The sequence below is a fragment of the Dinoponera quadriceps genome, unplaced genomic scaffold (genome assembly GCF_001313825.1).
Source record: "Dinoponera quadriceps isolate SergipeBrazil2010 unplaced genomic scaffold, ASM131382v1 scaffold458, whole genome shotgun sequence".
NCBI classification, from domain to species: domain Eukaryota; kingdom Metazoa; phylum Arthropoda; class Insecta; order Hymenoptera; family Formicidae; genus Dinoponera; species Dinoponera quadriceps.
In genome coordinates this window covers 2002970-2028051 of record NW_014554796.1, presented here as the reverse complement: position 1 = coordinate 2028051, position 25082 = coordinate 2002970, and the positions used below count along the sequence as shown (strand labels likewise).

At 46.5% G+C, this 25082-nt stretch overlaps 3 protein-coding genes across 10 annotated transcripts in view; 2 read left to right on the top strand and 1 right to left on the bottom strand.

Annotated features, from left to right (window-relative positions):
* Positions 1–123, top strand: part of LOC106741903 (pyroglutamylated RFamide peptide receptor-like) — a 26018-nt gene extending 25895 nt beyond the window's left edge. For all 7 annotated transcript variants that reach the window (XM_014614327.1, XM_014614323.1, XM_014614325.1 and 4 more), the window contains one exon: positions 58–123. In XM_014614327.1, the coding sequence (XP_014469813.1) occupies positions 58–94 (37 nt within the window). In that variant the 3' untranslated portion in view covers positions 95–123. The remainder of the gene's footprint in view (positions 1–57) is intronic.
* Positions 124–172: 49 nt separating this feature from the next.
* Positions 173–10711, top strand: LOC106741902 (high-affinity choline transporter 1). Its single transcript, XM_014614319.1, has 7 exons — positions 173–454; positions 884–1189; positions 1388–1737; positions 1824–2128; positions 2510–2789; positions 4464–4681; positions 4826–10711. The coding sequence occupies exons 3-7, from the start codon at positions 1464–1466 to the stop codon at positions 5549–5551; spliced, it is 1803 nt and encodes a 600-aa protein (XP_014469805.1). The 5' UTR covers positions 173–454; positions 884–1189; positions 1388–1463; the 3' UTR covers positions 5552–10711.
* A 700-nt stretch (positions 10712–11411) lies between these two features.
* LOC106741895 (pro-resilin) lies at positions 11412–23639 on the bottom strand. Of its 2 annotated transcripts, XM_014614308.1 has the most exons (4): positions 23579–23639; positions 22511–22872; positions 12136–12712; positions 11412–12075 (listed from the first exon to the last, which is right to left on the bottom strand). In XM_014614308.1, the coding sequence occupies exons 2-4, from the start codon at positions 22608–22610 to the stop codon at positions 11952–11954; spliced, it is 801 nt and encodes a 266-aa protein (XP_014469794.1). In that variant the 5' UTR covers positions 22611–22872; positions 23579–23639; the 3' UTR covers positions 11412–11951. The 2 variants fall into 2 exon arrangements, with proteins under 2 accessions (XP_014469794.1, XP_014469793.1); XM_014614307.1 differs by lacking the exon at positions 23579–23639 and having other exon boundaries at positions 22511–23049.
* Positions 23640–25082: the final 1443 nt, after the last annotated feature.

The window sequence follows — 25082 nt, the reverse complement described above, 5'->3', positions numbered from 1 at the left end:
AAAAACCCCCCCCCCCCCCTCCGATATATATTCATTTCAATCGAAAAGTAACATTAGGCATTCCAGGAGAGTCGGAGGCGCAGGCTCGCGATAACCAGTAGTCCACGCCCGCCCCCTGCGACGAGGAGGAAGGCAGGTACGCCAGGTCGTTCAAGCGCGGGGGAAGAAGGGACGACGTGAGCGCACCCCCGCGTCGTGACGTCACGGGGGCTGAATCGATAGCACAGCATCGGAAGGACGGCAGACGGTTGGCCGCCTCAGTACGAGGTGGCCTCCGCGACTGTACGGGACATACGTCGGCGGGGCGACGGCCGCAAAACCACGGTCGTAACTACGATCGCGAAGGGGACGCTCGCCCCCTCCGGGTGACTCTGCGCTTCTTTAAGTCCGACCGTCTCTGCATAAAGTGGTGATGAAGTAGTCGCGAGGACCAGCTCGCTCCGCCAAGTCTTTCGTAAGTGCTCCCCCTTTGGAATATAATGCCATGATTCTGAGAAAGAAAATTGTTGCCCCGCCAAGTAGTTGCGCGATTTCGCACGGTGATGTGAAAATGTCTCGAATAGAAGACAAATTCCTCGTAGGGCCGACTGAATTTTCTTCGCGCGACGACAAACTCTGCCTCCTTCTCCTGCAAACGACTAGTTAGATAAGAATTCAACCATTGCGATCTATTTGGGCGGGAAATACGTAAGGGATAGTATACACGGAAGAATAATTTCGAGAAATGGAATGAAAAGTTTTCAAGGATTTTGATGTAGGCAACACACGATATATAAAATACAAACGTATAATTTGGTGAAAATTCGCGAGTGATAGAGTCGGTTAGAAAAAGAAACGATCGCATTTGAAGCAAAGCCGATAAAAGGGTGTCTCGCGGTGGCAGGACACGGTTCGCTCTTTCACAGGTGAAGGACCGGTAGCGCGAGCAAGGAGTGTGGTAAAAAAACGAATAGGGAAGAAGCAGTGAGTTGGGTGAAAATCGATGGCCATCAGCGCCCATGGGCGGCCTCGCGTTTAGAACAAGGAATAGCCCCTCCCAGAAGACCTCGCTCCGGTGGGGTGACTGCTGCCCCCCAAGTCCCAAGCCAGCGTCGTTGTCGGCCGTCCGGAAGAGCCGTCATCAGGACATGCCGCCGGTGTGAGGCTGTCCCCCGCTGTTGCGTGATTGTACCTCGCGGGGATCTCAGAGGTACACATGCACACCCTCGCTGAAAGAGGTCTCTAGCTTTCGCCATCTTTCTGCGCTGCTCGTTCGTAGCGCGCGTCGAGTGAGAACAAAATATTTAATCAAGCTTTTTCAAGTCTAATAATAGGATTTAATGAAAAATCGACCCTCGTAATAAAAGGCGGACGCGCGTGAAAAGATAAGTGGGGAATGTGAACTCAGGTATCCGGGGGATCCTAAAGCGGCGGATTTGCCGGACCTACGTCAACTCGCACCGGTGGACCCCTATTCCCCGAAGATGATCAACATCGCAGGAGTGGTCTCGATCGTTCTGTTCTACCTGCTGATCTTGGGCGTGGGAATATGGGCGGCCAGGAAGAAGGAGGCTGGCAACGACTCCGAGGAGGAGGTGATGCTGGCCGGCCGCTCGATCGGGCTCTTTGTCGGAATATTCACGATGACGGCGACCTGGGTCGGCGGCGGTTACATCAACGGCACCGCCGAAGCGATCTACACGAAAGGCCTGGTATGGTGCCAGGCACCCTTCGGATACGCCCTCAGCCTCGTTTTCGGTGAGAGAAAAGGTCGAATCGTTGTGCAGGACGGCGCGCGAGAAATTACGCTTTTATCTCGCGCTTTCCCTCCCGATGATTCGCAGGTGGTATTTTCTTCGCGAACAAAATGCGACAGCAGGGGTACGTGACAATGTTGGATCCGCTTCAAGACGCGTTCGGCGAGCGGATGGGCGGCCTCCTCTTTCTGCCCGCTCTTTGCGGCGAGGTGTTTTGGGCGGCGGGCATCCTCGCGGCCCTCGGCGCCACGCTGGCGGTCATCATCGACATGGATCAGGGCACCTCCGTCATTCTGAGCGCCTGCATCGCGGTTTTCTACACCCTCTTCGGCGGTCTCTATTCCGTCGCTTACACCGACGTCATTCAGCTCTTTTGCATATTTATCGGTCTGGTAAGATCTCCAAACGGTCGAACAACCTTTCGTATTCGACGCTTCGATAAGCTCCCACCGACCATTCATATCTAGGCTACGATAAATATCACGTTTGCATCGCCAAAGGTGCTTTAATCCGTCGTCCATTAACTGTGATTAAGCGCGATAGAATCTCGGAGACATCCGAAAGATATCATCGCGCGAAACGGATCTTCTATCTGGGAGAAGAGTCTGTTCGCAACTACAATCGGCTGTGCGTGTATAAACTTCTCTCTCTCTCTCTCTCCCGTTAGTGTCGCGCGAAATCCCTTTTGCAATTATTACTCTCTTTTTTTCCTCTTTCTCCGGCTGAAAAAAAAAGAAAATGTTAATTATAAAGGACAACGCTTTTGTCCACAGTGGATGTGTATTCCGTTCGCTTGGACCAATTCGAAGGTACAATCTCTTAGTTCCATGGACGTTGATTGGATCGGCAAAGTGATGCCCGAAGAATATTGGTCTTACGTGGATTATGGTTTACTTTTGATATTCGGCGGCATACCTTGGCAAGTGTACTTTCAACGCGTTCTCTCCTCGAAAACCGCGGCTAGAGCTCAAATATTGAGTTACGTTGCCGCTTTGGGTTGCATCCTCATGGCCATCCCTCCCGTCCTGATCGGAGCGATTGCCAAAGCAACGCGTGAGTATCGCAAATTTTATTACCGGTCCATTTACGATCCAAGTACGATAGCATCTTTGTGTAAAATGTATATTGATGTAAATTCGAGTAAAATGTTCGATGAGAAGAATTGAGCGTTTTCTTCTCATTTTATTTGTTTTTTTTTTTTTAAGAAAAAAAGGGAAAGAAAAAAGAAAATATTGATCGGTCAAATGTATGATCCGGCAGTGGGGAAAAGAGATGTTCAATAAAATGTTTAGATACATTAATAACGAAACGCGCCACTTCGTCCAGCCCCCTCCTTTTCTCCGCTTTGATATCTAGCTCGAGGGTAACGCGTCTCTCACCCCTACCCGAGAGGATCGAATTAGAGCCCAGGTTGTCCATCGTCCCACGCTCCTCGTCGTCGGAGACTACTTGACATTTGGTGGCGCGGCAAAGAGAGAACTGCTGGTATTTACAAGCGGCCGAACGAACAAAGGTGGTGGGTGGGCCGCGCGGGTGGATGATCGAGGGGTGTTCCGGTGCTCCGCAACGTGTACAATAGCGTGGGACTTGGCCATGTGGCGTTGCTTTGAGAGAGGGTCGCGTAATACGACTCGCTCGCTATAATGCGAATGCGCGACTACGTTGCCGGAACAAATTCGGTATGTGTCGCGATGGTATCTGGCTGGCAAAGAGAGTCAGACAAATTACGCGACGATGCCGAGTAAGAGAGTATGCGAAATTGCGGTAAAAAATAGGATTTTTTCACATGTCCCGGAAAGTGTCTATTTTAAATCGAAATCACTCATTCGTCACGAATTGAAATTGACACATATAATATTCATTATTTAATTATTCGTAACATTTGGTCATTGGTCAATTTTATTATTTCTCATGTCAAAATTTATATTAAATTGACATACTTATAATGTCAGACGAGATAACAAACGCTATTTTTACAATAATAAATAAAATTTATTTATTTTTTCTGTTAATCGCGTTCTTTAGATGTCGTTAATGACTGAAATCTTCTCTTAATTATGTGCCATTTCATTGATTCAATCAATATCGTACTTGAAAAATGTGCTTACCACTGATGGGGTATAAAGTATGTCACCAATAATATTCAGTAAAATTAGCATCTTTGTTAATTGGCGCTGGAAGTATAAAACACTTCTTCATGTTGAATATTAATTTGACGCAAGATATATATTGAGATAACGATATATTAGATTAACTAGGCAATTGCGTTGAAAGAAATAATATTTCATTTTTAAGCGGAAAATATTTTAATTATTATATTAAATTACTAAATTGACATAAATATGAAAAGCGTCACGATAATGGTCAGTGTTAACGTATATTAATTTTACATCAGTAATGAAAAGTTTGTAACGCACAAGAAATTTTTCAACGCAAGTTTCTTTCTTTACTCTCTGTATTAACCCAACCCGGTGCTAAAACAGAACGAATACACCTCTTTCTCTCTCTTCCTCAAAATATATCCGATGCATTAATATTTGACGAGAAAAATTCCTAGACACGCGCGCAATCTCCACTTTGACATTACCGCGATTTTTACACGCGATCGATGCCGCGTCCTTCAACATCTCGGGCAAAAGAGTCTTTTTTCCTCGATGAGAAAATAGAAGAGATCCGAAAGGGCAAACGAGCTGTCCGTCGTCCGAAACGTGATTTTGCATGTTGCAGCCTGGAATGAGACAGGATACACCGGCGTTTATCCTTTCACGGAAGCGGAGACTAGCATGATCCTGCCGCTGGTCCTGCAGTACTTGACACCAGATTTTGTTTCCTTTTTCGGGTTGGGTGCGGTATCGGCGGCAGTGATGTCTTCTGCGGATAGCAGCATCCTCTCTGCCAGTTCGATGTTCGCTAGAAACGTTTACAAATTGATCTTCCGTCAGCGGGTGAGTTTCCGTCCTCGCTTAATATCGCGCATCTCTCGACGATGCATAGCGCGTTTCGAGCTTCCTCCAACGAGCTCTCTAAAAGAAGGGAAAAAAGTCCCCTCTCTCTCTGACCATCGTGGGTGGTCCCGCATCTCGTTGCAGGCGTCGGAGATGGAAATCATCTGGGTGATGCGAGCAGGGATCGGCGTGGTCGGCGTGCTAAGCACCGTGATGGCCCTCACGATACCGTCGATTTACGGCCTCTGGTCAATGTGCTCAGATCTGGTCTATGTGATCCTGTTTCCGCAGCTGCTGATGGTGGTGCACTTCAAGGACTACTGCAACACCTACGGCAGTCTGTCGGCGTACATAATCGCCTTTTTGGTGCGCATCAGCGGCGGCGAGCCGATGATGGGCCTGCCCGCGTTGATCCGCTACCCGGGCTACGACGAGAAGTCAGCCACGCAGAGGTTCCCGTTCAGAACAATGGCGATGCTGATGTCGCTCGTGACTCTCGTTGGCGTGTCATGCGGTACACAGTTTGCCTTCCTGACCGGTCGGCTGGCGCCGGGCTACGACGTCTTCAGATGCGTGGTCAATATCCCGGAGGACGTTGAGCGGGTTGGCCCGGACCCTGCCGAAGGGGAGCAAATGGCGGTCCTAGCTGCGGGCGTTGGCAAGCTTTATGGCAGCAAGGACGAATCGAACGGCCGAGTGAATCCTGCGCTCGAGCCGGACTACGACATGGAGCCGGGATGTACGATGATCGGAGCAGCGGATGGTGTTGTCGCTGGCGGAGGAGTGGGTGGAGGCGGCGGCGGCGGCGGCGCCGGAGGACATCTGGTACCCGGCGCACCTCGACAACCACAATCCAGCACCGCGTTCTAACTCCTGGTTCCGTGATCGGATGCTGTGACCAACAATAAGTGCGGCGGTGCGGACTTCTGTATTTCGTTCTATCCTCTCTTTTACCTCCGACATATTCCTCCTCCTCCCGAGCCTTACTCTCTCTTTCTTCGTTTGACGATCGGACTTTTTTGTTCGAGACGGCAGTGTATGCTTCTGACGATGGGCGGCTCGGATATCTATGTAGTGTTTGTGACAATTCTCACAGAGTTTTTCTGCGAGAAATCTCTTTTCTTTTATCGGAAAGAGTTGATACAGATTCTGATGATGACTCTTTCTCCGTTAAAACCCGTTTTCGACAACAACCGACACTTAGCAACTTTCGGAGCTAGCGGTAGCTAGCGGCAATTTAAATCGTCCACCCTTGAGATCGTTTTAATCGATGTTTTAATCGTTCCTAACATTCCCGAACGTCAAAAACTCTCCGTTCCGTTTTTCCTATCTTCACCCGCCCCCTGCAAGCACGGAGCTCCGAGACGAGCCAATGCGGTAGCCTGCGGTAAGTCCGACAGAAAGTTTCTTTCGTACTTTTGTGCGCGTGTGTGTCTATGATTGCGTCTATGTGTGCCTGTTGTCTGCATGTGTATGCGCACGCTACTGGTGCCCGTGTAACGACCTGTACCTGCCCGCGTCTGCTCGCGTTTCCGTCGAACGAGTAAAAGTGGGATAAAATAGATTGAGAAAGAAATCGGGAAAGTATGTGCGAAGCGGGCGACAAGGGGATAAGCGTAGCGTTTCCAAACTGGAAGTCGGAGCTTCGGACATACTCGGGCCGGGCATCCCTACACCGCACCGCCGACTAGGCCTAGTGATTTCCTTGTTTTCTTTTTGAAGAAGTATATATATATATTATATATATATATATATATACACATATAGGCATATATATATACAAAAAGATATTATATATTTAGAGTTTATCACAAAGCTGCTTGAAAGAGTTTCAAAGTACGAGCGATCTGTCTGACCCGGCACAGAAAAAGACAAAAAACAAGTAAGAGAGAGAGAGAGAGAGAGAGAGAGAGAGAAAGTTTCCGCCGAAACTCAATCGACTAACGTTCAGCTTTTTCGTTAGAAATCAATTAGAGAGAGGCCAACGTATTAATAATGTTTATATAGAATTATATATGCGAAGTCATAGGTGCATCGGATATATTTCACCTCGATTTTGCATACATCAAGAGCTGGATGAAAGAGAGTGTCGTTTAAAGTAATCGTCCAAAGTAAAATCAATTGAAATTTTCAATTTTTCTAGATGATGCAAACGACTCATCCTTGTTTGTGTCGGAAAGTCTTTAATAGAATTGAAAGTTGAAGCTTAGCTGTTGATGATTTAGAAGAGTTTTAATATAAATGATGGCGAGAAAAGGTAAGCTAATATGAAACACGTTTGTAAGAACAATAAAAATAGAAACATGGGAGAGAAAAAAGCGCGCTGTGAGAATTATTCTGGGAAAAACGTTATAAGAAATTATTAGTATTGATGTTGAGAGTAAAAAATCTTTTGATCAAGATTATTAATATTTTAATATTTTTCGACGATTCTCTTGAATATTTTTCACTGGACATTCAGTGATATCTTTGATATTGAAATACCGACCGATGAATGTCGATCGCACACACTCGGACGTTCCTTTTCGAGGTCTACTAGGAGAAAAATTTTATCCACCCGGTATGCCATCCTTCCATCGCGCCCCTCGCTGTAATTAGTTTCCGCTATAATTAGTTATCGTACATCGTAATGTCCGTGTCGATGTTAGGAGAAGAAGTAAAACCAAGCTTTTGTACTTGCGATCGATCGTTCTTCCCTCGCTTCGCTCAATTGAACGTACAACTATACACACGCGTCATACAAAAACATACACGCATATACAAATAATGAATATACGAGCGTACAAATGCACGTGTATAGTTAGATGGGCGTCGTTAGAACACCGGATGGCACCGGAGGATGATCTAGTATGGCCGCTCGTCGTACAAATTTGGTTTCTTCATGACTCAGGTGTGACCTCGTAATAGCGAATCTGCGAAACTAAGTAATGCGTGACCAATCTAATCGCTCATCCGTTGCTGATGGTATTATATCATGAGATTCCTTTCGTTTCGAAATTGTAAAGATGTTTATATTTTTACGGTTTACGATAAAAAGTGGTATAAAGGGAAAAAATAAAAACACGATGTTCCTGATTCATCGCATGCCTCGTCAATGAATGGTACGTAAATGACAGTATTGTCATTTATTCGAGCATCGAACGTGAGTCGCGGAATCGCATCGGACAGATCGCTCGTAGACCTAAATCCGTTGTGTTTATTATATAGTATATAATAAAAATGTACGATATAATCAGTTGATGCAGCAAAAGCGAGTAAAATGACGAAGGATGTGAGGGAAACTCGAAGAAAAAGACAGATTTGAACCATACACACACACACACACACACACACACACAATCTCTCTCTCTCTCTCTCTCTCTCTTTATAAATACACGAAAAGACTAAATCCATAGATGTTAATATCGCAGATACGAGTTATCATTGTTAATTTCGAGAGTTGTGGTTCGTTACATGGTTGACGTTTCTATTGCGTCTCTACTTTAAGGATGCTACGCGATAAACGCTTAGAAAAATAATATTACACTTGTTACATATCCGATTGCTCATGTATCGTATTATTGTTTACCGTTAAAAAACGGGAGCGCCGCACTTCGAGACTGACATTGTCGCTGCGCCGATATCAGAGCCGGAAATTGATAATACTCGGAAGGTTTCGCTAAGAATATGATGGAGCAATAAGTCGTTAAAAACGATTACGCCATACGCAATAACTTTGAAACAATAAACTTGAAAAACATTGATATCTATTTAACGAAAAACCGGAAACTTGAGTTTTGTCAATACAGACCGGCACCAAACGTTTTTTTTTTTTATTTCGAAAACATTAAGCGCACTTCCGAGGACTTTGTTCTCGAGTCTCAAAGTGTGGCGCCGCGTAACGATGATGAGACGAGAGATACTCTTATAGATAATTTCATAGATTATAAAATATTTTTCTACTTAGTTCTTAATCACCTGATGAATTGTGATAAGCGTCTGACCTTGTAATTTTACGCTCTCTAATTTTCGTCGCGCGGGACAAACAACATTATTGAAATCATCGTTTGTTTCGCTGCGTGTTTGCGAGCGTCCGCACAATCAATCATTTTATTCTAGCAAAATATGATTTTTATCATTTCGGAGAAAAAAAGCCCGCCACAGAAGGAGGGCTTCGCACGAGAAATGTCAAGTTGAGACGTCCTCCCCGAACGTTTACTTCCCTCCGAAAAAAACTTTTCTCTCTCTCTTTCTCTCTCTCTCTCTCTCTCGCCAATTGTTTCGATGAAATCGAAATATCCTCGACTGAGCGAGAATTCCGATGAACACGTGTAAACTGCTGCGTTAAACCGAGTTGCCACTTCAGGTGAAATTACGAGTGCTCGTTCATGAGTAAAGAAGTAAGGCGAAAATACGGCACAGGAACAAGGAAGTGAGATTCGCTAGAACGAGCGTGGCATCTTCTACGTATTTCCCGTGTCTGTCCGTCAGTCATTGAGCGACGAACTTTCACTCATGATATTAGAAACGATGATCGAGACGCTCGCGGACAAGCGTGCGCTAAAATATTTATTATATTTATCTTATTATATCGCACACACTAGAAATACAAAAGTGCCACAAAGTTATTTTTCTACACTACGCGGCATCCCTTCCATCGTTTATATGGACTTTTAGTTGTCGTCTCGACTAATTTCAAGCACAGGCTTGTATATCGCAAGCATTTACTTTTGATTTTCGTGACCAACTCCTCTTTAAATGAACGGTAGCAATATGTACGATACGAGTGCATTGTCGATACACGGTGAATGCGACGAAAGAGCGCCTTCCCCCTCCCCCACATACATCTGTTAACCGCGAATTTGGGGATTTTATTCGACTTTGAATTTTTACATTCTCTTGACTTTTTCTATTTGTTTCCGTTCTTTACTTTTCGGCAATTATACTCATTGAACAAGATAACCTGTGCATGATTTATCTTTTCTTTTTAATCATCATTGTGACGCACGCGGTTCAATTTGCTTTTCCCGATTTTAATAACTGAGCTTCGAAATGAGATTAATCGGACGTTCGATAGTTCCCATTGTTTGTTTTATACGAATTTGGAGAATGAAGGAGGAGGAGCCGCAAGTTGGAGCGGAAGAAACATGTAAACGTTATAGCTTATGAGAGTAAGCTCTCATAAGACGGCCACATATCATCTACATATCAATCGATCAACGTACGTTGTAATCGCAACGAGAAACCTATACATATCATAAAGTGTGCTCTATTGTATACTAGGTAATTAGTTTAAGATGTATGGAGGAGGAAATGCGTAATAAAATAAGACTATGAAATATGTATATATAGTACCCATTTTTCTAGGGGTCAAAGTGTTCGTTGATCTCTTTTAAATGAGGCGAAAGTTGCGCTGCTTTTTTTCCTCCTCTTCTTTTCGATGCGCGAGTGTTTCGATCGTTTAGCTAAAATCATTTGTTGTTTGCTGCCGGTTAACGTTTTCGGGACATTTCTTTCAAAATTTACGCACAATTGTGATGACAAAATCGACACGTTCAGTGAATCTCCAATTTCGGCCAATTAACAACGGAAAATCGTTTTTTTTTATACAAGAAAAAACAATCTAATCTGAAAGAAGAGAGCACTCACGCGATTATTTTCTTGCCCGCGAAAAAAAAAAGAAAGAAAAGAAGAAGCGGAAAGGAAGAGGAACGAAAGTGTGGATCGATGCAGCGAGCGATAAGACTTAGCGAGAACGATTTCCAACTGTACGAAATGGTCGATTACTTTCCCACTTGGAGACCAACACGAGGGGCGTACTTGATGTTACGCGTCCCAATCGCTACCTAACGTAGAGTATTATTAATAATGTATAAAACGAGCTCCCCACGCGCGGAGGATCAATACCTCCTCCTTATCCCGCCCGGAAGAGTATATCCATATATATGTATCGCAGAAATGTTATTGTATTATATGACATTATACGTGTATAATTGACAAACGAAAGAGATGTTGATTGTAAATGTTACAAATAAACGGTGTACAAAAATATTTTGGGGCCGTTCTTATTACGCGCGTAATCCTCAATGTGTTTCTTTCGTCGAACGCGAGAATTGCAGTTTATTTTTACTCGACTGATCCAACTTTTGTATTTTTCGCAGTAAAGGTATTCCATTCGAAGGATTGAGAATCTTGTAGCTGGGTTGACTGGGTCCACGTAAAAAAAATCGACAAACTACATTAATATAAAGCGTGCGTTATGTTCGAAAGAGACATATGTGTGTATTCGATATCGCTCGACAAACTATCGCGGAGCGAGCGAGCAAACATTTACGGCTCATCCAGTAAATCTTGACTTTCAACAGCCTGGGAAACATTGTTTCGATTTTGCGAGTCAACGCGACGGTCGGAACTTTCGACACGCGCTTTTAGCGGCATGAATAGAAAGAGAGCTCTCAGTTATTCATGCTTTCCCGATATCCGAGCCGACACGTCGAAGAATCGATAAATCGACCGTCCCCCTCGACCGACTAACCCTTACGCTCCGAATAGTCGTTTTCATCCGGGAGGATGTAGCTTCTCCGCGATACGAATTGGACGATAATCGACGGAATAAAGCAAAGAAACCGATCAAACGGAACAAGGAAAAGAATCCTTCTGTATTCTTTCCTCCAAAACTTGCGCGAAACTCTATACAAAGCGACTAATAATCGCAACAACGTTTCTTATTAGCGTATAGCGGCTTTATTATTAGTACAAAAAGCGTCTTTACAAAATAAATAAGTTACAGGCTCCAAATATAGAATCTTCGTTCATTCTCCTTCGTTCTTCTTCGCGCATCTTTCGATGTCAACGGAAGACTCAGTGAACAGACACTTTTCTGGAAGCGCGTAGTAATAATAAGAAAGATGGGAGGCCTCCCCGTTTTTTTGGCTGTTCACGCGTCGAATATTTTCCGTTCGAGAACCCGTCTTTGTGAAACATAGCACGGCGCGACTTCTCTCTTTTCCCTGTCAGATTGGAACGAAGGACACATCCGCGCACGATTATTCCCACAGTCATCAAAGACACATGGTCCCTTCGTCTATCACGTCCAAGATATATCCGTTTATTCTCGGTCTAATCACCATAGACACCGGCAAACGGCCCTTTCCCGCCGTTTTCTCGGAAAAAAAGAAGAAAGTTTCTCAACGACGTCTGATTAATGAAATCGATCGTCGACGTTAGGATGGAATGTGTCTGGTCGTACAATCCGATGGAGCACAGAGATTGTTTCGCTGCCGGGTCTGGATTAATATTGGTATCCTCCGTTGCTGGCGTAATTCTGTCCGCCGCCGCCGCCGCCGCCGTTGCCAAAGCTTGGGGCGCCGTAGCTCGAGGACGGCCTGCCTCCACCTCCGGAGTAACCGCCGGAGCTACGAACGAGGGATATGATGGAGAAAAGTCACATTTAATTGATCCTCATTGTTCCTTACCCGCCGGAATATCCGCCTCCACCTCCCGATGGTGCTCCGTATGTAGAGGACGGCCCACCGCCGCCGGAGTATCCGCCACCGCCGCCGGAGTATCCGCCGCCGCCGGAGTATCCACCGCCGCCGCCGGAGTATCCGCCGCCGCCGCCGGAGTATCCACCACCGCCACCAGGTGCTCCGTAACCGGTCGAGGGTCTGCCATTCGACGGTGCTCCGTAGCTCGACGAGGGAGCTCCTCCACCGGAAGGTGCGCCGTAAGTAGACGAGGGCCTGCCACCTCCGTTCGAAGGTGCTCCGTAAGCCGACGACGGTTTACCGCCAAAGCCGGAAGGCGCACCGTAATTGGGAGACGGACGTCCTACGGGAGGTGTTCCGTAGCTACCGGAGGGTGCACCGCGACCACCTCCGAAACCTCCACCGAAACCTCCACCGCCGCCGCCGCCGGACGGTGCCCCGTAACTTGAGGAAGGAGGCGCGCCGTAGTTGGGGGAAGGTCGACCACCGCCGCCTCCACCTCCTCCTCCTAAGTTGGGTGTACCGTAGCTGGTGGACGGTGGCAAGTAGCTACCGGAGACTGGTGCTGAAAGAATCGGTTTTCCTTGCGTCACACATTTCTCCACTCGAGAATTCCTTTTCGGAGAAACGCGAGAAATCTTCGCCAAAGTCTTCACATGATTTAGAGGAATAAGTCTTCTTTACAAATTATTATCCTTCCGACTCTTACTTTCTCGCGTCGCCCTATTGTCCCGAAGTGAAATTACCGTTAACGAACTACGTTCGTTATTTGCGGTGATTAGCGGCGAGACAGTGATACTTGATCGCGACTCTCTGAAACTCAAGCGGAAGCATTTCAGAAAGTTGGATTTCTCTCCCAGCGTGCTTTTTGTGTCCGCACAAAAATCAAATTCTTCATTAACTTGTCGTTAAAAGAAACGTTTGATTTTCTAACCGATATACATGAAATTGGTGTACACGGCGTGCACCAGCAGAATGCACGAGCGAAAGGAAACCTCGGTGCACCAAATAAAGACGACTTGGTGCGATGGTAGCGTAATCAGACCGTGACGATTTCTTACCGCGAGGCTGCGATTTGAGATACCGTAGAGATTACGATCAGAATTCTCGCTTAGCTAGCGATATTCGCTAGCTTGTTATGTTATCCGGAACGCGTTGATTTATCGTGAGAAGCCGCTTATAATCTCGCGAGAGAAGCAAATGGAACTAAACGGAATCAAATATATATCAAAGTGTGTATATCATATGGTATGGCAAGAGAATGGAAGAATCAAGTACTGCGACAGAGTAAATCGTTAAAGACCGCTTCTTTTTGTTAATCGAACGGCTGTTTTTCACGAAATTCATTGCACGGCGGGAAATGTGGTGTTCACACGCGTCGAAACGTCGCGAAATCGAAACGTCACGAAATCGAAACGTCGCGTTAATAAAGCTTTTTTGGCGCGAGGCGTTTACGAGCGGTGCGCTAGATCGCGATAAAGTCCTGATTTATACATGCCACGCACCGGCCGATAACGCCCCCTATTCAGGCCCGTCTTTTTCCTGCGCCCCGATTTTATTTATTATTATTTTAGGCGAAAGATACTAAGTTAGATGAAGAAAATGTGAAAAATTGTTATCTCGTTGTGCGAAAACAGCGAGCAATCGTCTGTTTTTAATCCATAATATGAATATCGATTGAAAGTACCAGTATGTAAATTACGCTGAAAAAAAGACTTATCTCCGAGACTTACGTTGATTTCTTTTTGCGAAAGAACGGAAGATCGAAATAACGGGAGATTGAAGGTGTGCTGGAAGAGCGTCGCGAGGAATCCGATTGCCGGAATTAAGAATCATATCATTTCGCGACGGTATGATAGAGCGAAAAGAAAAGAGGATATTTTCTTGCCGCTCTCGTTTCGAAATTACGATTCCAATTGAACAAATCGGCGAGGTAAAAGAGATTCGCCGGCTGACTTTCTAGCGGCCGCGTAAAAATCAAACGCATCGCGAGACGATTGTCAAGACGGACTTTCTAGCGAGCCGATACGCCGGCTACAAATTATCGTGTCGACATTAATTATTCTTTTTAATAGGGAAAGTTAGTTAATTTCCGACCTCTTACCCTCCGCGTGGATAGGCCTCAGCAATAAGGCCGTCGCGGCCAGCAGAATTATTGCCAGAGGGGCGGTCGCGGACCTCATAGTTCCGGCGATCCTAATCTCGTGGAAGTTTCTCCAAGTCACATGCACGACCGTCTTTTCGCGTTCCTCGACCGAACGAGTGAGTACCTCTTTCGGATAGGTACGAGCGAAGAATCGAAACGTGGCACGATTTCGTCTAACGTGCTTCAAACAGCGTGCATCTCGCTTATATAGTTGGCCGTCTTTCGGAGAAAGTCCTGAGGAGGATGCTACCGGCCGGGTGAGCGAGGCTCCCGCAGACGTGGGAGGCGGTTAAGGAGCGAACAGGGGATGTCGGAGGTGAGAGGGGAATCGCCCTGCTCACGCGACTGACCCTGGTCGGCCCTTTTTTCAGCGTGCGAGAAACCTGACTGCTACCAGATCTCTGGTGGAGGCTTTCTGATTCCAACGGTCGAGAGATTGTTTTATTCGTCGAGAAAACGGCGGCCGATATTTCAAGAAAATCTCTCTCTAATTTATGAGAGCGTAGTCGTAAAGAATGTGTTACGCTATTAAGCATGATTGAGAGAGCTTTCGACGAAATCCATCGGTAAGCGGCAAACGTACGATCGAAAATCGTTCATTCGTCGCACGTTCGCCTGGATGACCGAATCGGCACGCTGAATATCCGACGAAGCAATCTTCGGCAGCTGATTGCTCCAATTAGTGCGCGAAGAATTCCAACTCTCGCGAACTTCACCGAGTGGTCCCTCTCTCATTGCGATTGCTGAAAGAAGGTCGTTGCTAAATCGACGATTTATTATTGCTCGTGTAGCAATGAAGCGCGAGCATGGCTGAGATGTGTCGAGTATGACAACGTTGCGCCAATACGCTGTCTCGATCGCCGGTTGATCGATCGTTACGACACATGTAGAGACGCAAAAATCTTCGAACACACCCGTGGAACTTTGTACACTCGACGAAGAAAGAATTTATCGGTTTAATTGCTTGACCCATTAGCCTGATTATTATGCCGGGAAATTCGCTTTCCTCTTTCGTGACGATGATGTTCATCATCGCGATCAAAGATACTCCCGCGCTCGCCAAGTTTTTGTTATTTGCATTCGACTAATGACTGCGCGAAATTCGAGAACTCGTGGAAAAAACGCGCGATCGTGACGTAAGTACGCTCTGTCAAGTTACGGCCACCTCCACTCGGCCCGGATCTCTGCTGATCTAGACTCAACTAGTTGGGGAAAAATGCAGAGACGAATTTGCCCGAGTGAGAAAGAAAGTAGGTCGCGCGAATCGAGCGCGTGGCATCGCTGACGACGAAACTACCGAGGAAAATACGAAGGAATGCAAATATCAGGACGCATCATCTTTCGGCGCTTCCTTCAAGTGTTTTGCAATTTGTGACTCGCAAGAGGAAAGCGTCGCCTTTCCGCTGCGCAGTTTTTCCAGTGTTTAGGCATGCTGCAACCAAGCGAGTGCAACAATCGCGCGCGGGGAAGACGCGCTGATGGACGGGTATAGTAGGAAAAGCGAAAGTCACGCCGGCGGGCCTCGATCGCATTGTGAGCGCATCTCTGCCCTAGATAATTAATATCCGTGCTCGAGTAACCGTCATTTTCTGCATCGAGCATTACCTCACTTCTCGCCGTCGAGCTAATTGATTAAAGGGATCGCGTTGTTACGTCGCGCTTCTCGTCGCCAATGACAGACGTTTCGCAATAACGAATTGGCGCGATTGATCGTCCCCCGAATCTCCGAGTATTGTAACGAGTTGTACATCACGAAACGATAATATTCTTCGTATCCAGCAGTAAAATCGAGAGATTTCTACGCGCGTCCTATTCACATGATTATTCAAACTTTTCATTTTTCTCGGCGAGCTATGCACGATGCGTGTAATAATAACCTAACGCATAATTAGATGCAATCCCGATGAACAAAGTGCGCAGTAATATTGTTGAGGAAGTAACAGCAGGCATCTTCCGCGATCCAAATCACTATGATTATTATCTCGACTAAAACCATAAAAGTGTTAAACAATATTTCCGCATCTTGTGAACCGCACTGTGCGCAAATATGCTCGGTGTAAAATCTTTTCACCAAAATTCTCACTTGTCGAGAGGGAAAGTCACACGAATATTCGCGTATTGTGCACAACGTCTCTCCTACACGCATAATAGCTCTTCGTCTTATACACAGTTGAGAGATACCGAGTGACAAATGGCGATCGTTCACTAAAGACCTTCAGTTATCATTCCGCAGCCAATTCATATTTCTCAAGTGTTACGTCGTAATATGTTGTAACGTGTAATTTTTTTCAGCGTCTCTAGCGAGAGATCCTTTCCTTCCGAGCGAGCGCATCGTTCGATACGGCGCGGTGGTAACAAATAACCGACAATACTATATTTAAACAATTCTCTCTCAGAGGATTCATTTTGTTAGCTACAATACTGTACGTTCTTTCCCTTTAGGAAAACATGTTGGCCAAATTTGAATTCTCCGCACACGCTCTTTTTCACCGAGCGCGCGATTCGTGTGCTCAAAGCCAGATCTTTGGGTGCCATTTCGCAACGTTTGGCGTCGCGAGCAATTAATCCGAAAGGTCGGCCGTAATAACCGTCGCGAGGACCCTCGGAACGAAAGCATCATTTATTCAGCTGGATGAGCGAAGCAATTCGAAATAGCTCGATGTACGTCGACCTTCCTCCACGTCCCACTCGAAACGTAGTTGATCCACATAGAAAGCGATTACTTCATCGACCAGGTTCGTTATTGAGCCGCGACAATCGCGAGCGAGCGAACGCAGGAACCGTTTAGCGAGAAATCGTCAAATATATCGTCGCTAATTACGACACGATAGGTCTTTGACGTAAGATAGCGTCGAAAGCGCGAATTCGTTGCACCTGCCGCGCGTGTAGTCGCCGGTGACATTGCGATATTCTCGCGCCGAGAGGAAAGTGGCAATTACGATTGTCCGGTTTCACGGTTACCACGGTCCGTGGGTTCCGTAATCACATTCGATGAGATCGTCGGTCAGAATCTCCTCGCTAACTGACGGAAAGTCAAATACGTACGAATCAAATTTATCATGCAATTTGAAAGGTCGGAGAGCTTTTCGTGCATTGTTTTACAAGAGGGAAAAATGTAGCGGCTGATTATTGGGAAAGAAATTTTCGGCGAGTGATTCGGTTGCATCGTCATTATTTACGAGAACGTCTCGATATTCCGTGTAGGCGAGAACGCAGGAGAAAGGAAATTTCCCCTCGGACGTCATCTTCTTGAACTGGTGCACCTCGCTGTCACGCTCCACAGCTGAATCGATTGAATCGTCGAGCGAGCTACAGGATGACCAGCGAATTCCCGCTTCTTCCCGAGGAAGATCTATTCGATTTTTATCATCATACCTTTCTCTCTAGTCTTACATAACGGAGCTGCTTTTCATTGAGGAATCATCGTGCGATAAAACTGTTTAGCCCTTATTCTCTTGTCCGGGCAAACGTAAAGTGAAGCGAGACAGTGAAAAATTTGCATGTCCAGTTGGATCACCGGATATCTGTGTCGAGAGGAAACACGACGCAATATGTGTGAAAACGTCGGGCTTAAACGTCGTGTGGATGACCATAAAACCCGTGGCGAACGAACGGGCTTGTGCTTTCACTCTTGCGAGCAAACGTTGGTTACTTTCTTTCGTTGGTACAACATGCGTAGGGCTGCTAAAGGCAGAGGTTGCTTGCGCCGCTGCTACAACGGGCGGATAATTTGTCCGAGGCGCGACGGTACGAATGTTCGCGGGGGGATTCTATTTATGCCTTCAAAATCTCACGTAAGCTAAAAGGATCTCCGTGGTGTTACGTTGGAAAGCAGACTTTCGTCAATGACGTGCTCGAGAAGCATCTCGTCTCCGGAGTTTCTCGGTGACCACGTTGCTTTAAGATCCATCCTTGTAAACATGTATATGTTGAAATTATCACATTTCAGGAAAGCGAATCGAGAAACAATCGAGTTTCGCAGTAAAGTCGCGATCATCTTCTCGCGTTAAGTATGATGTAAAATAATATAGAACGATATAAATTGAATGACTGACTCTAAATGACTCTTGAAAATTTCTCTGCTCTTTTATATTTTTCTTTCGTATTCTTCTTTGATGAAATCGCCAGAAGAATCGCGCGACCATTTCTGAGACCCGTGATACTTTCTCCGGTAAAGACGCTGAAGATCGATCAGTGAAAGCATACAATAACAATTGATCACAAAGAGGACAGAACGGAATTATGCCAGAAAAGCCGATGCAATGGCTTCTTCGTGGTCGCTCCTATCCAATGCAGCATATTCAAATCAGCGCGTACAACTCCACCATTGCTTGCCAGTATGGCAGTGTCAATCGAATAATTACCAGATCCTAGCGCCGTAGATTTTATTTATCCTCTCGTGTTAGCTGGCCGATTCGCGTATTAATATCACTCTCTCTCTCTCTCTCTCTCTGAAACAAGTAATCGATCGCGCGTTACATAAGTTATGATCGTCAATTGATACAAGCCTTGGAACGGCAAAGAATGGTATCATCCGGTTGTATGAAAAGAATCATTCGCACCTGTGATAACTAATGATTCCGAATTAATCGGAGTACATCGGAGTACCGTCAATGATAGACGATCTTTATTATTATAATTAATATACCCCAGCGTTATATATGTATTCGCACTTGAGACGATATTTCCTCAAGTACCGTTATTGGCTGAAAGATAACAACTGCGAGATAAAGGACGGTCTACGAAAAAATGGGCTGGTAAAAATAGACGTAAAGGGTAACGCGCGTCTGTGGGAGAGCATTACGTGTGTGAGCGACGCTCAAGTTTCACTCCATGAGACGATATAAATAGCGCGCGACTTTTCATGTATAACCGCGCGTATCCACTGACGTGGAAACTAACGGAAAATATGTGTGGTTTCGCTCCGCGTCCAAGAATAGATACTCGTGATCCACACTTAAATGCAAGAGAGGAAGAGAAATTTGCTGGAAAATGATTTTTCTCCGAAAAATCGTGTAACAAGACGAGATTCCAAAGGAACATATGCCGAAGTACGGGTGCAAAGGGTGCAATTCCAGGTAGAGAAGAGACCGTGGGCGTGGCGTGCGAAAAGGCGTGGTTACGTGCGATCAATAAAATCACCCCTCCTCTCCCCTCCGCCCTTGAAGCACGCGACATCGTCGGCGGGGAAAGACGCGACGTGCCTCCAAAAAGCGAATTTGCCGTGCCGCATCGATCCCTCTGAACCTCCCCCTCACCCTCGCGAACATGAGCGCGCAACCCTCAATGACTCGCGTCGTCACCACCTAGTACCATGGCCTCTGCTCTTACGCGGGAGACTTCATTCGCGCGACGTCCGCACAGCCGGATTTTCCAACAAAGATTCGTCCGGATCGCAATATTTGCGCACGCACGTGCTGAAGTATGGTACCGTGGATCAAAGAAATGATCGCAATGGTTAACGACACGTGCGTTTCAGATTATCACGCGACCATTTCTCACCCAAAAATATACGATCGACAGATTGTTAAAGATCATAAATTCTCTTCTATCTCGCAGGACCATATTTTACGCTCCTTCTTTTCGTCTCTCTTCTTTACGGCATAATCGAGTGTGCGTAAAGTCACGATCCTCGACGATTCATCAGGCGTAATAAAAGTCTTTCGGAAAAGGCGCACATTCAACTGAGTACTTCCGTCCAACAACAATTTCGCGTCGAATCTAAGTAACACAACTAACTTTCTACGATAATACTTCCGATGAAGTATTATCTGCGTCGACTAAAGGAATAGGGCGTAGACGAATCGCTCGAAACGTTAGAACGTGGTATCTTCGATACTTGTGCAACGTACGCTCGGAAAGATTAAAGTTAACGACTCATTTCGATGGCCGCTTTCTCCTATGTGCGGCCAAACAGAGTGCGCTTAATTAGGCGTGTTTGTGCGACAGAAAAATCAGGAGAAGGAGACAAATTGCAACGGCGTGTTCTTTCGATTGATGGAAATGCAAGAGAGGGTTCTCCTCAGTCAGCATGTACGACCGAGAAACCTTAACTGGAACAATGCTGTCCCCCGTTAACCATCCATCGATCCTATTTTGACCGCAGCCTTTCTTCGGACGATCCCCGAGGAATCGCGCGGAGACTTTATTTCCATCTACTCTCTCTTATATCTCTTTATAAGCGCGCGTTCGAAGAGATCGATCGGTGAAACGGGATCGCGTTATTCTTAAGCGAAATGTTGTTTTAAGGCCAAATCGATTGCGCGCAGGCCATGGTCACCTCGATTTACATCGCGCGTACTCTGCGACTTATATCTCAACGATCATCTATGCACCGGCTGTCTTCGGCGACTACGACGCTCGAGTCTTGGACACTTGGCTACGACGTGTAAAGTGTTGTTGTAAAACGAGCGAGTTACGTGGGATAAACGACACCATCGTAGGACAATCGATGGAAATAACCGCATCGTTCACACGTATGCGATTATTTAGAGAATGCCAGAAAATTGGGCACAATTTGTTCTCTCCATTTGCCTTCACACCGACGCTTCTGTCTCTCGCTTTCCCCGGCTGTTGACGCCTCGTTTGTCGCTTGTTTGCATGAGAAGCAGATGTTTACACGGTGCCGACAAACGCACTTACGTAAACTTCATCGAACGCTGCGCGAACGGTGATTCCGTGGAACGATGTAACGCGCTGCATTTTGGCGCCGGCGAGGGGAGCGATTTTTCGGGCGCGTCTGGCCAAAGTTATTTTCGCGCACAAAGTCTCGCGAAGCAGCTAGGAGAACGAGAAAAAACCGCAATGAATGAGACGCAACGGAGTGAAAGAGAGACCGTTCTCCGGAGATTTCAATTCGTGCGTGCGAGCAAGCTCTTCTTTTTTCCGATTATTCGTCTGTTCCCTTTCCTTCTCTCCGGACAGGAAATGTCGCAATAATATTTAATGATAATGGTTCCTTCTGTCATTGGAACACGACGAAGGTTAATATGTACCTGCCACAGACAGCGTCCCCTTCCGGAGGGCAAAAAGAAATTATCGTACCCTCCCCTCATCGAGAGACCGTCCACGGCGGTGCATCCGCCGTCATCCGCAACGGCATACCTAATATAATATTCCAGGCAATTACAATGTTTGCGGATCAAACAGAGGGACTCGTTTCATCCCCGTCCGATGGCCTCCCTTCGGTAACCCCCCCGTCGCGAGCGGCTGGCAGCGAGAGAGGGGTGAATATACGCCGGCGGATTTCTTTTTTTAAACGAGCTCGAAAATGCCTTAACCGAGACCGCTTTTTGTATCGGAGGAAACAAACTCCCGCGTCTGTTGCGCGATTTATATTCTTCTGTGTTGCGACTCGTCTTGCGCGAGAGCCTTACCTCACCCGGTTCCCACACGAGTGTTCGTCACCTCGTGGCTGGCTGCGATCATTGTCGCTGCATCCTCACGCCGTGGCTTTCGTTGCCACTTCGACGAGGGGATCGGTCTCTCTTTGGAGCGAGATACTTGCGTAACTCTTGGAAAAATTTATTCGGACGCGAAGCGACCGAAAAATTGCGAATGTGCTAACGCGTACAATGGCAAAACCGTTGTAAACAGAGAGAGAGAGAGAGCACAATACGTTGCTGAAATCCACTAGGATTTTATTTCCCGCGACTCTCTTTTGTCTCTCTAACGAGATTTCGCGAGAGATTTGGCGCCCTACCCGACGCGTCGGTGAACTCGATCGTACGGAACCGAATTACACGGGCCGTTCGCTTGATATTCCAGTCGGCGACTCTTCCTCATCGGCCACTTTCTTCCGAGCTCTGGGACGTGCCGCGGCTCGCACGCACGTACAAAGCTACACGCATTTTCGTAATTGCGACAGTTTTTCACGATCTCCTTTCTATTCTTTTTTCCTTTCGTACATTTTGGAGATCTCCATATCTTTACTGTTACTCTATTCCTTCCTTCTTATACTCCAATGTGTCTACATTTCAATAATAACAACAGTTTTCACCTACGAGACATTTGTATTCCTCGTTACATCTTTTTTCTATTCTTGAACCTGACTGGATTACAATGCGCTTACGCAACTTTGAACGTGAGTCGTCGCGCATTCACGTACTCGCCGACATTTTCACGCGTCATCCGTATTCGTAAGAGCAGAACGGTATTTTGTAATCAAGGGATAACGCAGAGGGTAATTTCGGGAAAAGGAAATAGAAAAGAACCCACCTGTCCTACGACACGCTGCCATTCTCACGCCACAGAAGCTGGTCGGAAAAGTGGAGCTGTCAGATAAACGTGGCGTCCCCTTCACGCTCTCGGAGAACATTAATAGGACGATCAGCTGGAGATCGTTTGTTTCAGCGTCCGCGCGTAATGAAAGTCGCGCGAAAGTCAACGATAATGGGAAAACGTGACGGGTCCACGCGGTTACAGGTAATGCGAGTAATTTGGATCCTCTCCGTCGGGGCGGTCGTCGCGAATGCACTTTTCTATATGTTATCCCGCTGGGTTGGCTGATCGATATCTAAAAGTATTTTCGCTCCCTGGGCAAGATACGCGATAGTTAACGCATCGTTGTGCGATTAATGCTGGAAATAGTGTCAAACGCAATAAAAACTACAGAGAAAGAAAAATAACCGAAGGAAACCAGCCAGCCGGTTTCGTTTGATTTCTCTCGTTTAGCACAACAACGATATTTCCTTTCTCCGCCATTCCTATCGACAAAATTTCAACCCTTGCGTTTCAAAGCAAGCATTCTTGAATAGCGACGTGATCTTTGCTGCGAATCTGCTATCTGGATTCGACTAATTTTCCGTCTCGATACGATGCGAGAAGTCTCGAGTACAGAAGTCGCTCCTTTCTTATTAATTCGCTTATCCAGTCGCTCAAAGTCGCGCCGCACAACTGGAAACGTCGTTAAATGACGGCCGACGTCAGCCTTAATATAACGTTCGGACGCGACGAAGGGCGGCATAGGTTCAACAGCGCGACATTAGCCGCCGTATAGAAGACGAATTTCCCTTCGTCGATCTTCTTTCGACCCATATCGTTTGATGCTATCTAAACGGCAATTCGCTACTTTGGAATTGTAATCGCGCAATTTCGTGAAACGTTACGAGAACGAAACGAAGAATTTCTGCAAAAGGACGGAAGAAAACCGAATCGGTTTTAGCGCGACTACTTCGTTGTACAATGAAAGAAATCCGACAAAGGGAGAAACTTTGGACTCTATCCGACACGCAAAGCGGCTCGCTCGTGTCCTTCCGGCATAAAGAAAGGTGTACTTCGCGATACTTTTATATACTCGGTGCGCAAGCAGGGTCTCACGCGGCCAGGTGCGCCATGAGGGTGCGATCCGCCGGTTGAAGAACACTGCCGGCCAGCTAGCACGTTCGAGAACCCCTTTGGCATGGAGAGGGCGACCTCACACAGGTGAGGCCGTATCGACCTGACGCCAGAAATACCGCGCAGCATCGACCGTTATACCTGGTCTCTCGTCCTCCTCCTCACCCACCGGAGGATGCGGAGGGTGGAGGGTTTGGGGGCTGACGCACGGTCTCGCCGCCGCCAATCCCTGGATCCTGGCGGCTGCGGCTGCGCCCTTCCGCACCCTCCACGGTGAACCTGCTATCGCCATCGTCGCCGCTGCTGCTGCCGCCGCTACGACGGCAAGAGAGGGCGCCGTACGACCCGGTGGCGGGGAGGACTCTGAGGGCAGACGTTCCAAAGCCACCCCGACGGAGAGACACGCCGAGACGCCCCAGCTATTGGGAGCCCTTCGATCTTGGTAAGTATTTCCCTCTCGTTCCGCAATTCCTTTTACGAAGATTCGAGTTTGTATACTCTATCATGTTGTCGTACACTCGACGATATTGTCTTCTTCGAGGAAAAGGATCGATCGGTGATAATCGTTGCACTACTTCTCGTGTACGAGCGCTCTATCAATAATTTCCCCTTTGTACGATGACACGATTCATCTTCAAGATATCGAAGTTTCGGTGCACAGCTGCGAAACAATCTGTCTTGCCGTCGGAATGACATCCGACGAGAGAAAGGGTCGTTAGTGTACACATGTTCCTACGAGTCACATTTTGTCGCGACACGTTTGCTCGTCGAAAGGACGGATATTTGATAAAATGTAGCATTTGGTTTTCGCAAAGAAAAAAAAAAAAAAAAAAAAAAATCGAGATGAGTGTCCCGACGCTGAGAAAATTCGAGAGTTTTTGAAATTCGCGATTAGGAGAGAATAACGAGGGATCCGCAGACAACAGCGCGCGCAAAATAACACGTGGCTGTCAAATAACTATATCGCGATGCGGCGAGAGAGTAAAAATTACCTTGGGAAGTTACGCACGTGTGTAATGCCCGGTCTTCCTCAAATGCACGCTATAGCACCGGTATGTTATAGATAGACGCAGAAACGCTATATTTATCTTGGCCATTGGTAACGCGCACATAAGATAATAGAAATGTTAGTAAAAATTGTGTCGGCCGCACGGAGAGATATATAGAGTACAAACGTTGCACGGTGAATTGCGCGGGTTAAAAATATGATGATAAATTTCAAGCCGAAGGTCGACGGACTCTGTCCGTCCCACCCGGAATTTTCTCTTCTCACGAAAGAAACCATCGGCTTGCAACGCTCTCGTTGACGTCCCTTAGACGTTCTTCCGCGACAATTTATCTATCGTTGGACCAAATCAATAAAAGGTTAACGCGCAGAAAGCGCGTAAGATAACGTTGTTTCCCGGCAAAAACGAGAATTTCGCCGGTATGCGCGCGTCTCTTTTGGATCGAT

What these genes read in the sequence shown, in the direction of transcription:
- LOC106741895 (XM_014614308.1), bottom strand. Translation starts at nt 22,610, where the DNA reads ATGTTCTCCGAGAGCGTGAAGGGGACGCCACGTTTATCTGACAGCTCC. An exon ending in GGCAGCGTGTCGTAGGACAG is followed by an intron (nt 12,713 to 22,510) that starts GTGGGTTCTTTT and finishes CGATTCTTTCAG; the next exon opens with CACCAGTCTCCGGTAGCTAC. An exon ending in GGAGGCGGATATTCCGGCGG is followed by an intron (nt 12,076 to 12,135) that starts GTAAGGAACAAT and finishes CCTCGTTCGTAG; the next exon opens with CTCCGGCGGTTACTCCGGAG.
- LOC106741902 (XM_014614319.1), top strand. Translation starts at nt 1,464, where the DNA reads ATGATCAACATCGCAGGAGTGGTCTCGATCGTTCTGTTCTACCTGCTG. An exon ending in TTTGCATATTTATCGGTCTG is followed by an intron (nt 2,129 to 2,509) that starts GTAAGATCTCCA and finishes TTTTGTCCACAG; the next exon opens with TGGATGTGTATTCCGTTCGC. An exon ending in AGCGATTGCCAAAGCAACGC is followed by an intron (nt 2,790 to 4,463) that starts GTGAGTATCGCA and finishes TGCATGTTGCAG; the next exon opens with CCTGGAATGAGACAGGATAC.